The following is a 16779-nucleotide window of genomic DNA, read 5'->3' on the forward strand; positions in this document are numbered from 1 at the left end:
GGCACCCAGAACTGCCCCCAGCACTTGAGGTGAGGCTGCCCCAGTGCAGAGCAGAGCAGGAAAATCCCCTCCCTTGCTCAGCTGGTGATGCTGGGCCTGATGGACCCCAGGACAGGGCTGGCCTCTCCTGGCTGCCAGAGCACTGCTGACCGATGCTCAGCCATCGACCAGGATCCCAAAGTCACTTTCTGCAGCACTGTTCTCCAGCATCTCATTACATTCCAGCACCTGATTAAAAAAAGCTTTCAAAAAAGGTACCCGAAGTGTGAAAGCACCCCACTGTAAGAGCAAAAGAGCTCTGTAAACCCTACAATACCTTAGAAGAAAATCTAATTGACTAGGTATTCTACTAGTAAAAATGGGGGCAAATACCATAAACCTTCATTCAGGCAGCAAAAAATACTGGGACAAAGGCAAAAAATAAGGTGGCATTTGTGCAGGTTTTTCAACACAAAAACAATAGGTCAAGGCAAGCCTAAAAGGTGAACATTACAGACACCTGACTGTCTGTCCTCAAAAAGGAGGCTTGGACCAGCAACAGGCATGAATCTCCAAAATAAGAGGTTACTTTCTCACCATTGGCTATAAAAACTGGGAACAAACAGGCTAAGTTTCTCATTCCTGTAAGAAAAATACAATTTAAATTTACCTAAAACCTGGAGGAGACACTGGTCTATAAATAAATATAAGCACACATCACTCTCCTCCATCAACGAATACTGTATCTGTCACTCAACTAGATGTCAGCTAAGTCTGTAATCCATTTTCATTGCATAGAGCACAGTTACTACAGTAGGCATGCAGGAAAGCACTGGCTTGACTGACAGATGTTCAGGCTGGTGCAGGAATGTGTTCACCTTTACGTTGGTCTGGCGTGAGATACCTCCTACAGATTATTTGGCACATCACTTTTGCTTTTATAGCAAGAGTATGACTCTTATAGAAGGACACTAACAGACTCTTGCTTCTTCTTTGGATGTCAGAGAGCAGCATTCATGTTGATTCCAAGGACAGACGAATAAGTTAATGAAATAAAATATGACAGCACAACATGAGAAGCATAAGGAGACATGAAACAACACAATACAGAAAGCAGAGTGCAGCTTGAGTGCTCAGTCTTGGCTATGAGTTGCATTGTCACAGCACATACTACTAAGCATATATTCATTAGCACATGAAAGGGAAGTCTTCTCTTACATCTCCCTTCTTTCCTTGCTTGTAATGTGGGAAGTAGGAGGAACTGCATGCACTTCACTCTACTCTCCTCTGGGCAAATGGCAGGGAAGGAGTGGGAAATACTGTCTCAGACCTTTCTTTTCCTTCATTAGCCAGCAGAGACCCCAGATGAAGCACTACAGACTGAACTGCTCTTGAATGTACAGAATTACAATTAGGAAGCTGCTCTGACAACCATCAGGCCAGGAATCATGTGCTGCCTCTCCCTCCTTACTGTAATTGCAAGCAAGCCATAAACCTACAAAATAGCCACAAATTAAGAAACTGATTTGTGCTTTTTGACAGTCTTCTTGCTACTATATACAAAGTACACCACTGCCCCCAGATACTGACAGGTGATCTTCCTAGCCTAAAACAAAACAAAACAATCCTTCCAAACTCAAGTTTTTCAATTCAATAGCATTATTTGCAGAGTGCACCTGGGCATTTACATTAGTAAAACAAATATCACATTTAAATACAGCATGTACTACAAGTGCTGACAGAGAGAAATTTTTAAAGGAGTAAGCACAATAAATGTACAGTGTTTTCCTAGTGCATTCGACTTGCAAATTCAACCAGAAATCAATAACAATGGATTGCAAGTTTGCAATTTATGTTTTTAACAAATTCCCTGGCATATTCAGTTTAGCATGGATGCTGATCACATAGGTTTTTGTTTGTTTGTAGCATGTTTTGTAGCTACAGTATTTAAAAATTAATAAACTAGAAGCTATTTTCAATATACAAATCTGAAACAGAATGGGTAAACAACTACTGATGCAGTGAATCTGAAAAAGCTAAAATTTCTTTGGATTCCTATTGTATTATAATACACCTTCCCACTTAAAGTAATTCACACTAGCAAGCACTGAACTGAGTAAAAGATACTTGCAGAATCAGGCTATTGTTACTACAGAGAAACACTCGCTAAAGAAATCACAAACACACCTATCTATATCCACGTGTGCTTTTCCAGCTCAACCTAATTGCATACTTCCCAATACACTCTTTCCAACATGCATTTTATTTTTAACTGTTTGATGAAAGCTGTTCTGAAGATGGCAAGTGTGGGACATTAGTAGGAAAAAGCAAAAACAAATGTGCATTATTGTAAGATTCATGGACATATAAGGATTAAATATTACAAGTCTGCATTGTACCAGGCTTCAGAATTATGCCTGGTGCTTCCTGTGTTAGCTGTTACCTGTTTATCAGATAAACGTGTGGCCTCCCAGTGGTAAGTGATGGGCTAACAAAAGTTACTTTGCAGGGCTTCAAAAGTAGAGCACAACTCTGGAGCTGGACTTAAATTCAGGCTGCAGAGGAAGAAAATTTTAATTGAAGACAAGTTCTACTTTTGATAGCATAACCATTCTGCTGTAACCAATATGCTCACCCACAAAGAATTATCTCACATATAATTGCTTCAATACTGATGAATAAATAATAACTGATGAAGAGACTTTGCTGGTAGTTACTATCATCAGCTGAAGAGAGGGCCTAAGGAAGAGCCTCAAGCCTTTAACCCAGGTAGTCATTAGCTGACAGAAATTGTATGGTCTTGAGGTCATTCTTGCTATTAGACAAAAGTATTAATACATTTTTTCAAATACAAAATAATTTTGTAAAAGCTACTAACTGAATTGCATAGTAAGTGCATAGTTATTTTAAACAAGACTGATATTTTCAGTTTTTTCTAGTGACTAGCAAATGACAAAATTCACTGGGAAAAAGTTATTCTGCTGATCAACATCAGGTTTTTTCTTTTTCTTAGACTATTACTGAAAGTCAGCTCTTTAGTCTCCTCAGACTGATCACCACACTTCAGGTAAGGGAATGCCCAAACAGCTGTCCAGCTGGAAGCACTGTACTATATCCAGTCATCTTGTCTTAAGGACATGAATAAAACCATGGTCCCATGCTTGAACTAAACGAACATGAGCTGCTGGACATGTACTGATCCTGATCTAAATCTGCTTATGTGACTCTGTTCACTAGCTCTTCCTGGAAAAAATAATTTTTCACTTTTGCAGATCAAGCAATTATTACTACACAGATCCCATTCTTGAGACCACTAGATCTTTCTTAGTTATATTAAGCCAAACTGAGTGAGACCCCCAGGCACATGTCTGAGAGAATTCAATGCCAGGACTTCTATACAGGCTCTCTGCAAGGCAGAAAGCACTACAGAAACACTAATTATCTCACTTTCCTTTAGCCAGATTATTAGAGCTCCTCCTCATTGGCCAGGGTAAGACTTAAATGTACTGTACAGCTTGTGAACATTAATTGCATCTTAGATAAAGCAATATCAAAACAAAAGCAGTGCAATAAAGGTTGACTTTATTCTGGTGTAATTCTAATAGTAAGAGCTTTCTTAGCCTTAAGGTCTTTGTATCATGACAAAGTACTCAGCGCTGATGGCACTACAATAACACTTAATACAGCTGAAAACAAGACACAAGTGGTCATAAAGGTCTCTTTAGAAAGGAACATGCATGGGTTCTGTCAGTGGAGGTCCTACCCTGAGCAGCTGAACCAGCTGTGATCAGGCAGACACTGCCAGTCCTGCAAAATGTGCTGCCACCATTGGAAGAGAAGCAGGGGTAAGAAAAGTGAAACCATGCAAAATTCTTCTTTGGGTACTGTCTTCCTTCAGCATTTCTCCTCCCACTCACCACCACCCAGCTAGATAGCCACTTTCTTTCACAGCTGCTCATCCCATCTGCTCTGGTACTGTCTGCACTTGTCTCTTTAACCCCTGCACCCACAATTGCTCCTGACTTCACTTCTTTCCATACACTTTCTTTTTCTGTTTTGAGCAGATACTCCCCCAGACAAAAGAAACTCTTTAGTGTTGCCAGTTGGCATTTTATTTCCATACCTATCTCCACATCCCATCCATAGCAAAAAGGAAGAATAGGAGAATATGAATCTCCCAGAAACATCTTTGCCAGCCATACATTCATCTCCACTGATACACTGTGTGCTCCCTCCTTCCACTAATTCAAAAAGAGAAAGAATTTACAGAAGGAAAAATGAATTAACTTATGAGACACTGAAAAGCCATGCAGGAAATAGCGAGTTTTCCATGTTCACCTGACAAAGGAATGAGAAACAGAGGGTTTGGAGAACAGAAGCACTAATCCAAGCAGGGGAAAAAATAAAGTAACAATAGTTGGAAAAGGCCTGGTGGATTGAAAGCACAAATAAAGACATCAATGAAGGAAAGAAACACAGAGATGATGTGACAGACAATACAATCCAACCAGCAATATTTTGCTTTTAAGAAGAAGTTCTTTAACAAAGAACTTATGATGCATGATTAGGAAATGCAAAATAAGACAGCAAGCATGTGGAGGTAAGTGGAGTTTTCCGGATTATTGTACTGTGCAAAGATGACAATACCCAGATCCCATGATTTTCCCCAGCTGCAGCTGGTACAACTGCTAGAGCCACACTGATCAGCTAAGCCTGCTTGCAAGGGCCCCCCTCCTACCTCAAAACAACATTACCTCAGGCATCACCCTCATAGAACCACACTGCTCCCTAGTCCATAGCAGCACAGATGACTGCACCTCTGTCCTTTACACAGGAATAAAGTCCCTGGAATAAAGGCAGTTGCTGTGCTCTTCTGTAATCCCAGCTGAATCTGAACAAAATATTATATACCTGTAATACATATAAAAAATCAGGTCTGCTTTTAAATTACCTAATCTGGAAGGGATATGGACCAGACCCACATGGACTTAAGAGTTATGCTTGTGATAATGATTCACATCCACTATAGGATGCTCCTAAAAATAGCTGCTTGTCTTAATTCCCTTTTTCCAAATAATTTTAATGAAACACAAAACATCTTCATGCAAGAATTATATAGGCTTTAGCCACATAAGTATTTTGATTGGCTACCTAAGCTTTCCAAAAGGCAGTTTCTATTTAAAACTTGACTTGTATTGAATGCCATGCTTAAGTTTAAACTAATTTGGAGGTCAGTCACATTCTTTGAGAAAAAATGAAAAGTTAACATTTAAGCAATTTTGACCCAAAAATCTGCTTTTCATCTCACAGGTAGTTCTATTCCTCAGAGTTTATCTTCCTTTGACCACAGTACTTTATTAATACTGCTCAGCTGGAAAAGAAGTGAGATTATAATCATTAGCATGCTGTCAAAATTTGAAAGGACAGCGCACTCCCCCCAAAATGTTTTGTGAACTACAACGAGGTTCATAGAACTGCCAAAAGAAAAGCAGAAGTATATGCAAGCTGTGGTCTTTTAGGTGTCTACTAACAAATATAATACACACTGCATTAATTAAAATGAAGATTCACCAATACAAGAAATAGCCTATCAAGATGCTTCAGCTGAAGGTTTGGGTAATTTTCATGAAAATCCATTCATTTTTATATGCAAATTTACTTTAATTATACATTTAACTTAACTGCCATGGATATGGGGGTAACTGTATTTTAGTAAAAAGTGGCTTTGAAGGAAATGAAGAAATTTGAAATTCCATGTGCAAGGATTCCAATGATTTCAAATTCACTCAGTAGCGTCCACGAACTCCTGGCATTGCAATATAAAAGACTCAAAAAGATGGATTACCTCAGCAATTCATCTGAAAGAATGCAGCTCTGAACTGAAGTACTTGCCATGAGTTCATACCTTAAAACACACTCTTTCAACAAAACTGAACCATGATAAAAGATGATCACATCCCAAATGGAACTGAAAAACAGCAAGATATATTTAACCAATAACCCAGTGCAAACTACTTCTGTATTCCTGGGCGTTATTATACCTCTGTGATAAGGGCTTTATAAAAAAACAAGAGCTAAAACTCTAGACTAACCAAATAATTTCATAGGGTAACAGACTATCTCAATTTATGTAGGATTTTGGTCTCAAAGTTTTCCTTAAGATTAACGAAGATTAACCTACTAATTTTCATAATTGTTGCAAAAGTTCTGTCCAGTGGCACAAGCTGGTTGGATATACATGTGTATCTCCTACATATGCTGAACCAATAGACTCAAGCATAACTACAAGGCTCTAGTAATCAAAAATTCCTAACAAAAGAATACTTGGATTTTCTGTTCAGATTCCAGGTAAATCTAAAGTCTTGAAAGCAGTTTTGAAAAAAAAACACAAGAACAGCAGAAAGCTATCTGTTGTTCTACAAGGCATCAAATGTATTCAAGCAGCAAAAGTCTACAGGATATGAGCTCTAAACAATACTACAATAAAATGAGTTATGGAGGAAGTAGGTTGCATGTTTCAAATTGATGGTCCTGAGTTGCATCCCCAACCTTTCAACTATTTGGTTATGCCAACAGTGGTGATAAGACAAGGAGTAACAGTTTCAAAACAAAAGGGGGCAGGTTCCGATTAGGTGTTATGAAGAAATTCTTTACTCTGAGGGTGGTGAGATACTGGAACAGGTTGCTCAGAAAAGCTATGGATGACCCATGCCTGGAAGTGCTCAAGGCCAGGTTGGATGAGGTTTTTGAGTAACCTGGTCTAGTGGAAGGTGCGCTTGCCTGTGGCAGGGGGGTTCAGAACTAGATGGTCTTTATGGTCCTTTCCAACCCAAACTGTTCTATGATCCTATGACTATTACATAAGTCTCAGCAGCTCCCATATTATTATAGGTTAAAGCACCTCAGGAGAACCACTTCCTAGTCATACTTCCTCCTTGTGTGGTGCCAGAGAGTACTGTCACAGTCTGCTGGTTACAGCAGAAATGGGCTGAAGAAAGGCCTCCAGTGTCCTACTCAACTTGTTCCAATAACAAAAACAAGACTTATTCGTTGATCCCTTCAGGACAGCCTAAATGAGCCTAAATGCCAGTGCTTCCCGGGTCTACCTTCCATCAGCACAGCCTCAAATCCATGCTAGGACTCTGGTAGCAGCACAAAAAGCTAGATCAGTGAACTGTTTTGGCTGAAAACTCACCACATTTTTAGTTATTTTTCAGGTCAGTTTTCAGCCAGATCATATGGCTGTACAGAGCTGATGGCTGGCACAAGGGAGGCCAAGAACACCTTTGGCTCAGAGAAGGTGGATCAGCTGCCTCCATTGCAGCACAATGCTCAGGCTGGCTGAAAGTGTCTAAGGAGATACTTCCTGATATGAACAGTCTGCAGCCCTTCCTCAAGCCCCCAGGCTACAGTACAAAATCATACAGCCATTTGCTGAAGTATAAGGGGAACACTCCTTTGCTCAGGCTCACAGCTCAAACTGTTGTCTGGTCCTCTACTTCCAGAACTGGCTCTGTTTTGTTATTCACAGTAACTAAGTAGGAAGGCTTTCTCTGTATGTTCACCTGAAAAATCAAGATGACAGCGCTGTAAAATATTCTATTAAGCTGACAGCATTTCTCATGTATGTTTTGGCTTGTTATACAGTTCTGAGCTTGATATTTGTACGCAAAACCAAAACTGACATAAATAAATAAAGGATTTTCTCTCTTGTTTTTTTTTCAAGGCATAACTCCTGGAATCCTGCCATAGTTGCAAAAAACACCTTCAGGAACTTAGGACTTCCATTAGCCTCAGGAAGCAGATAGGTTGCAAAGTCCTGTTCCTGGGCAAAAGATCTAAGAGAGAAATTACTATATCAGCCTTCTGAGCTACTATACAGTACACCAAGGGACACAACAGTAGTGAAGGAAGGAGACTGGAAACCTTACCAGTATTACCACTTTAATAATCTCATGAACACTGGTAATGAAAAGGCTACAGGAAAAACAAGAAAAAACTTCCCAAGAAAAACAAAGTGTAGTTTAACGGCATATTTAAAAGTTTAAAATTTCATCAGATAACCACACCTACTAAGCTAACCCTGTACAAAAGGCACAAGACAAACTAAAAATGTTAGACAAACCTCCAGGAAAGGTCCCAAACAATATATATAATCATTAAATAGACCAGCAAATTTTAAAAATATTAATCAAGAATATATTTTAAATATTTGCTGGCACAATCCCTTTACAAAAACAGAGGGTTTTCAAAGTAATGAAATGGTTTTGGTACATTAGAAATACTTACAACTACTCCACTCTTGGTGACAGTTTCCCGGTATGTAAAATTGCACACTGCCCAAGCCAGGTAATAGGTGGACATGAGAGGGGTCTGTGAAAAGTGATCTGTAACCCATCCATCTTCTTCAAAAACAGAAGTTTCAACTGGCATGTTGGACAAAGATAAGTAAGTAGCTTGATGTCTGATGCTGATTTTGAATGTGGCCTTGTAGATGGGCTCGTCAAAGCAAGGAAAGGCTTTTCTGGCATGAGTAGGAGAAAACTGTGTAACACCAAGAAACCTAGAAAAGCAGAAAACAAAAATGAAAATTGATTATTAATTGTGCCTAGCACTTGATTCACAGACATACCAAATCAGACAATGCTTGACCATTGTGGTTTAAAGGAGGAAATAATTACAACTGAAATACACAAAATATATAGTGTTTGAACACTGCTTCATCATTTTCTTACTACCTCTATTGCAATGCAATAGATACAAATTAATGGTCTACGAATTTCCTATAAATTTGTGGACACCACACCAACACTAAAGAAATCAACCCTCTCGCCTTGCATCAAACTTCAGGTTCTCGCAGTATTGTTCATCAATATGTGGGGAAAAAAGCAAGCCACTGTTGGCTACACAATGCAAAACAAGCACACTCAGTTCAAAGCAGGATTTAAGAGCCTTCAGGGAATTCACTCTGCCCTGAGGCACTGACAGGGCGCTTTACCTTTCTCTGGGCATGAGAACTTACGGTCACACAGCGCACTCAGGAGGGTCATTGTTTTCCACAGCTGATTACTTCTCTACCAGCTGCATGAAGGCCTGGGGCAGAGTGCTACATAGCACTGCTGTGTCTGCGCACCTCCAAAAAACCATTCTGTGAGCTTAGCAGAATCACAAATGAAAGCAAATTATTAAACCTGCACAAAGTATTTCACCATTCTTCTACACATGTTTTTTTTTTTTTTTTCTGGTGTACTTTATAGAGAGCAAATTCATGTTCTCAGTTTATGGGCCAAATTTTGGAAAGATCTCTGAAGGAGGTAAAGGTATTTATTAAGCATGAATGGCAAGAATGGGAAGGCTTTAGCTTGACAATAAAACCTGTAACATTTTTTTTGTTTTTTGGAACTAAATAAATTTTGATCCAGATACAGAATAGGAAGCCTTCTGAATGGAGATATGTATTTACACATTCGGGAAAAACCCATGATCTTTTTATAGAAAAAAAGAAGCTAAACTTAAAAGGTTGAAATATGGAGTTTGGTAAGAGTATTTTCTGGAGGCATGTAGAACAAGAAAATTACCATGGGCCAACCATGTAAATGTGAAGGTAGCATGCATGTAGGCTTTTTGATTCATGTCTCACCTTCCAAGGTTTCATCTGTGGAAATAACTGTGCAATTTTAGATACCAGGCAAACATTTATCAAGATTTTAGAGGCTGACTGTTATTCATCTGTTATTCCTCTGAGGGAAAAAGTGGGTGATATGGGTGAATAGCTTTGATTTAATGAAAATGGTGGCACCTATTATTAATCAGTATATAACCATTAATCTGGAATATAATACTCTAACATTGACAAAACAAAAACATAGGTACCCCATAGGGGAAAAAAAGTATCATTAACTTCTTCTAAAACTTTTTGGATTTTACACATATTTTGGAGGCAATGAAGAAATAATTTTATTGAAATGTTACACCTTTTTCTTGCTAGAGTGCCTGATAGAACTCGATATATGTTTTCAATAAGGATAACTTTTTTAAAACTTGAAAAAATTTTCCACCACTGAAGCAGTTACCATTGGTCTTCTTTCTAAAATAAAAAGCCTTTTTTGGCTAATAATTATTGAAGGTATTCACATTTTTCTTGCCTCATGACAAAACATGGATTATTAAAACCAGCATTTTGGATAAGATTGCTAAATCTAAAGTAAAAAGTTAGTGCCAGATATCTCAGTGTTAAACCAAAAAACTCCCATGTCAATGGATTTGTACTACTGCAACAAAGCCAAATCAGCCAATTAAATGAAGCAAAGCAACTTAATTTATATGCAAAGTATTTCAAGTGGACCTGATTCTGCATTCTAGGCACACTCTAAACAGCTACAGACATCAACAGAAGCTTCAAGTGAGCATGGAAAACTGTACTGGCCTGTTATTAACAAAGCAAGAATGATGAACTTTCCTCTGCAATTAACGATTTTAACGAGCTCCGACACACACGTAAATGTGTACTTAGGAAATATTGGTCATACTGTGATACCCTCTAAATAAGGAAGCTTTCCCTTGCCCCCTCTCCACATCTTCACGCCACTTCTCAGAGATCTTATCAGTCATCTTTTAATACATATTAGGCCACTGAAAGAATCCCTTCACCAGGCTAATAAACCCTGATAAACTCTTCATCTTCTGTGTTTTCACAGATAGACAGATATATCCACACAGACATAACTGGGCAAACACAGGGCAGTCAATATTTCATACTAAAAATACACCAACTACCAATAATAGTGATATCTACAGCATGTGCATTACTATCAGACATTGATTTGCTCGCTGTGCCATAAAGCAAAACAAACAAAATCTTAAAACTGCTTTAAAAAAACCCTAACTATTTGAAGAAAACAAACAAGCTAAACCCAAAACATTGTTTATCTATTTCACTCTGTGTTCAAGTAAAACAAGCAGACTTCTACAGCGTGCCAAAAGTGAAGGGCAGTTTGACTATTTCATCCTTCCCTTTACACATCTCTCTGGATACCAACACTTTTACCTCCTGTTCCCAAAAATACCACCACAAAAGGTTGTACTTGAGGGCATGACGGGCTCACAGTCCTTCTTCTCAGAATACCCATGGCAGTAACTTGCAGGTGTTTTAATTCCATCTTGTCTATTAAAGGAAGATGTGTTTCCTCAATAACCTATTTTGACATCTTAGTTGTTAGAAGATTAAAGAATATGTCTTTGTTTTCTCTGTGTGAGAAAAGAATTTTTTTTTCCTTTTCACTTCCAAACTTTGATGTTCATTTATATTATGCCTGCATACTCCTCCTGTAGCTCTGTATTATATTTCTGTTGATTATTGTCAGTAAATTCTAGCACATAATGCAAAGTAAATTTGTAGCATATCACTTGCATTTTACATTTCAAGTACAGTAAGAAAGATTTCAGTCAGAAAATAAATACTTTAACATAGCTTTTACATTTCAGGCTGATTTACAACGATCACCCGTGAAGGCCAGAGAAACTAACTTTAGGGGAAAAAATCATAAAGTGAAGGCATTAGTATGTTTGTGATGCCTCACAGCAGAATTATTTGCTCCTCATGTACAACAAAAGTGAAAAATGATGGTTTGGACCCTTTTACAGCAAGTACTACTCCAATGAGGCTGATGTACTTTAATTGAATATAAAGTTGTCAAAAAATCAAAGCCCTGCTGGAACAGCAAGGTCTCCCAGAGCATGCAAGTCTGTCTGTCTATCATAATAGAAGCTGTCTGAGTTTGAGGACTAAAAACAGTTATATGTATCATATTAAAAAATGGATTATTAATCGGAATGCAAATTGTTACTGTAAGACTCTCTGATCAAAAAAGTTCCCTGGTTTAGAATGGGTATTATTCACTTTATACTATAGTGAGTCATTAAGCCTCTGACAGATGAAAAGGAAAAACACTTTTCTATTTAACACCTTAAACTACAACCATGCAATGGCTACAGTTATAAAAATGTTTTACTGAAAGAAATATAAGTGAGGGGGTGTAAAGGAAAAACATGCCACTTATTTCAATATAGCAATGCTACCTTATGTAAGGTAAGTAATTTGCCCATGACTATACTTAATTGTATTAAAAACAAAGTAATTTATATCTGAAAAGTTACACACAGAGCATTGCGAAAAACATTTTACCATCACCTTCCACCCTGTGTCTTAAACTATCCTGATGACTGAAACAGTGAATAGACCTTTTTTTTTGTTGGTGATGGTTTCTAAATCTCAACTAGGGGATCAGTATTGAAGTGCAGTACAGTAGCTCTGGAGAAATGTCACTGCCACACCTATTTGACAGTTCAATTATTCCTACACAAAGTCAAAGTACACGAGAATAATAACTGCTTAAATAACTTCTCAGATTTGTAAAGTGAATTATACCCCCTGCTGTTAACAGTATTTTGTTTTCTGATTTGCCCATTTCAATACAGGTCTGTAAGAACTCCCTATTACCCCAACCATTCAGTCAACTGTGACAAAAGGCATTTTATCTGCATCTTTTCTTACAACTGTGCTTTTTCAAATTTCCTTTTTATTTCACTCTGATGACAAATTGTGAAAACTTTATTTCAATCCTGCTTGAGGTTCTAATATCAGGTTTTTGAAAATTGTCAGTAATCATAGTAATGAAAATATGTTTATATAAAAGGGCTTTTCACTTAATTGAGTTGGTGAGGATGCTTTTCATGTCTTAATATTTTTACCCAGTTCTACCAACTATAAAATCTTTGTTTCACTTAAATTGTTTCCACAATCTAAAACACTAAGATTCAGGAAAAGAAAACCTGTCACTGCACAGATATTTCAAGAAAGGACAGCTTAAAAAGAATCCAATTCTAAAATTATAAACCGTGCCAGAACTATCAAGAAGTCCATCCTTGCCTTTCTTTTCCATTACAAAGCCTTAATGTGGTTAGAAAACACCTTCTTTAAAAAGAAAGCCTCTGTAACTGAACGGGGCCCTCCACAGTAACCCTGCCCACCGCAACAAGGGCCCAGATAGGGACCCAAGGGGCTTTAACCACATGAGTAAATACAGATCAAGACTGAATCTTACTCTGCCCGCAAATGAATCAGGTTTGACAGGTCACAGGGTGTAAATCTGCCGCGACCCAGCTGTACTGTAAACGTGTTCAGCGTATGTGAAAACGCATCCCACCACGTTTTTTCCTTTACCAAACAGAATAAAAGCAAAAAAGCAAAACGGAAGTCTCGCTGCCCTACACGCTGCTATTTGTAACCTGACAAGGCTCTGTCATACGAGGGCACACGGCAGCCGAACACAGAGTCTTTGTGTGAAACAGACCCGGAGCCTCTGCCTTGCCAAGGACCTAGCAGACATTCTGCCTCACTGGTGGCACCCTTGCAAGTTTGCTCCTTGCCACCGTCCGTCCCCAAGCTGTGCCGGGGCATCTCCTGACCCGGCGGCCGCTCCCCGCAGCGCTCCCCGCGCAGGCGGGGCGTGCAGGCGGAGCGCTCCGCTCACCTGCGGCGGCCCCGGCTAACCCCGGCCCGGCCTCCGCACGGCCCCAGCCCGCACCGCCCCGCAGCAGCTCCGCCCGCCCCCGCTCAGTCCCGCAGCCTCGGCCGCCCTCCAGCCGCTCTCACGGCTGTCTCACGACACCGGCCGGTGGCTCGGAGCGGGCAAGGGCTCGCGGTCCCCGAGAACGCCCGCAGCTCTGCTCTGACAGCCGAGCCCTACGGAGATGACCAGAGAGAGGTGGCGGGGGGATGCGAGGCCTGGCCTGCGCTCAGCAGCCGGCCGGCCTTGGCGGCCGTTCCCCCGCCGTAGCCCCCTCACGGGCAGCCGGCCGAGCCCCTCACCCTTCGGCGGGACCGCCGGGGCCGAGCAGCGCGGAGCCAGCGGCATCACCCGCCTGGCGGCGCCGCGGCCGCCGGGTCCTAGCGCCGCCCTAGCCGAAGTTGGCGCGGGGGCCGCCAACTTCGGACAGAGTTGGGTTTGAGGCGACGCGGCCCGTCCGCTACCTTCGCTCGCCGTGGAGGACGTAGGAGCTCCGGAAAAAGCCCAGCAGCTCGTTCTCGATGAGGGCGTTGTAGATGATCTTAAGGTTGTAACTTCTCTGCACCTCCAGGCTGCGGTTGAGGACCACGACGAACACCTGGGTCTGGGGGTAGAAGAAGGTGCGGGCCACCCGCACTCCGCCGGCCAGCTTGTCCTCGGCCACGCGGACCGCCTCGATGTGCATGCGGTGGGCGTGCAGCACGATGTAGCGGCTGGCGTTACGCACCTCCAGCTGCACGTTCACCTCCCCGCTGAAGGTGAAGTTCTCCATGAAGGCGGTCAGCATCAGGTTGTAGTGCAGCGGCCGCAGGTGCCGCGGCAGCCGCGGCCGGGCCCAGGGCGGCAGCTCCCGCCGCCGCTGCCACTCCTCCTCCTCCTCCTCCTCCTCCTCTTCCTCCGCCGCTTCCCCGCCCCGCGCATCCTCCTCCGGCCGGCCGGGGGGTTGCCCCGCACCGTGCGGCTGCCGGGCTACCCCCGAGAGGCTCCCGTTGCCGCCGGCCCGCGGCGGACCGTCGGCGGCGGCGCCGCACTCCTCGAAGCGGACGCTGAGCAGCACGGCAATCATGGTCACTGCCAGCAGCGCTAGGATGGAGACAGCGAAGCCCAGCACCAGGCGCTTGTGCACGGCGATGTGCCGCTCCGTGGTGCGGGGTCTTGGCCCCGCCGCCTCGGCCCAAGGTCCCGGCGGCAGCCCCCGGCTGCCGTTCCGCAAGGCGGCCTCCTCCTCGATCATCATGGGGGTGACGGGCGGGCGCTTCTCACGCTTCTCCTCCAGGGCCATCACGGCAGCGCCGCCCCCGCCTCCCGCGGGGCCGCCGCCACCCGAGGGGGCCCCGACAGCATGGGAGACTCCGAGGCAGGGGGCCCTCGGCCCTCGTGGGACGCACGGTCTCTCACTTCCCAACGAGCCGCATCACCCTGGCCGCCGGGAGCCCCGCGTTGGAGCAGCCCTCAGAGAAGGGAACGGGACGAGGTCGGGTCGGGTCGGGTCAGGCAAGAGGCGGCGGGCGCTCCCCGCCGTCCGGCCGCCGGGCCACGGCGCGCAGGCAACTTGTGCGGCTTCTGCGGGGCACTTCAGCACATGCCGCCGAGCGCACCTCGGCGCCAGGGGGGAGGGCTCTGCCGCCCCGGCCCCCCGCTAGCGCCGCCGTCCGCAGGGAGCTCTCTTTCCCCCGCGTCCCGAGCCGCCGAGGCCGGGGTCGGGCTCTTCGCCCGGCCCCGGCAGCGCCCGAGCCATGCGCGCCCCCGGGGCGCCGCCGCGCAGGTCGGCCCGTCCCAGCGGGACTCGCCCGGCAGCGGGGGCGGTGGCACCGGACAGCGGCGCGGGCCGGGCCCGTCCTCCTCTTCCTGATAGCGGGTCAGGCTCCTGAGAGTCGCTCCTCTTATTTTCTCTTTCCTGTCTCCTGCAGGTACAGAGCAATCTCCCAGCTGGCTCGAGCAGAGGCGGCTATATATAGGCACCGGGGAGAGGCGAGGGAAGGGAAGGGAAAGGATGGGAAGGGGGGAGAGGCGGGCAAGCCCCGCCGCCCCTCGGCTTCAGCGGCTGCTCCGGCTGCCGGCGGTGACGGCGGCGCCCCGGGGGAGCGGGCGGGGGCGGGAGGCGGGGGCGACGCGGGGACGAGGGAGGCTTTTCTCCGGTGTGTCACACGCGGCGGCTCCGGGGGAGGTCGCTGAGGCGGCGAGGGAGCCCCGGCCGGGGCGGGCGGAGGGCGAGGGCCAGGCTGCGCCGGGAGTGGGGAGACTGCAAAGCCTCCGAGCCGTAGGACTGCCCGGGATTACACACGAATGCGTGTGCTCTCCACATAAATAGTGAATGCCCTTACTGTGCCATATTTATAGAGACTTAATAAAGAGCCGCCGACTACGTGTTTGAACGACAATAGTGCTGTCATACTAACGTGAGGATGGAGCTCAGAAAAGGATAAATACTCCTACTTAAATCGATAGGATTAATATGCCCGGGAAAAAATCGCGCCGTAAGCGTTGGCTGGTACTTTCAGAAATCCCCCTGCCGTAACTCCGCGGCCCCAGGACTTTCTCTCTTACTCTCCTCCTGTCAGTGCTGAACCCCCACCCCTCAGCTGGAGGGATTTAAAGATGTGTTAAATGCTGCCTGCGATAATACAGCAACACTTGGCTTGAGTACCCCCAGGAGTGAGTCCCTGTCTGGAAAGCCGAATCAGCCTACTTTTTCCACCTGCACCCAAACTTTTGTACATAGGATCTGCAAACACACAGAATTAATATATACAGCAAGGATCTAGATCAATGTCTGAGAGCATCTCTGTTCCCCTTATTTTGCTTGCATACTTCAAAAACTATCTCTGTTCATTTTCTCTTTTGAAGCTCTTCAGCTCCAATCTTGTAAGCAGTCACAGATGTGTCTATCTTTGGCATTCAATCCTGTGGAATCTATGGGAATATATGCTGTACATCAAGTTAAATGCATACATAACAATTCACAGGATAAAGGCCTTACTTTCCATAGTGAAGAGAAAAGAACAAAAAATAAAAATCAAGTCCTGCACTTCTTTCATAAGCAAAGCAAATCTGAAGAGTTTCATTAAATGTGATATATTAGCCATTATACTTCAAGAGGAAATGCCTAATCTTTCTTTGTCCTGAATCTTTGACATCTTCAAGAAGTGTTACATCACTTTGCATACTGTTGCAGAATACAAATGATCATTTATTGACACTTAAACCAGATTAAGGATTACCAGTTTCAGTA

The 16779-nt window shown here is 43.6% G+C and overlaps 1 protein-coding gene across 1 annotated transcript in view; it reads right to left on the minus strand.

Annotated features, from left to right (window-relative positions):
* Positions 1–14829, minus strand: part of TRHDE (thyrotropin releasing hormone degrading enzyme) — a 213069-nt gene extending 198240 nt beyond the window's left edge. Inside the window, exons 1-2 of the mRNA XM_071423413.1 lie at positions 14012–14829; positions 8269–8542 (exon numbers count right to left, since the gene is read on the minus strand). Of these exons, the coding sequence (XP_071279514.1) occupies positions 8269–8542; positions 14012–14829 (1092 nt within the window). The remainder of the gene's footprint in view (positions 1–8268; positions 8543–14011) is intronic.
* Between the last annotated feature and the right edge of the window lie 1950 nt (positions 14830–16779).

Source organism: Agelaius tricolor, unplaced genomic scaffold (genome assembly GCF_023055355.1).
Source record: "Agelaius tricolor isolate 1412-34295 unplaced genomic scaffold, bAgeTri1.0.p SCAF_3, whole genome shotgun sequence".
NCBI lineage: Eukaryota > Metazoa > Chordata > Aves > Passeriformes > Icteridae > Agelaius > Agelaius tricolor.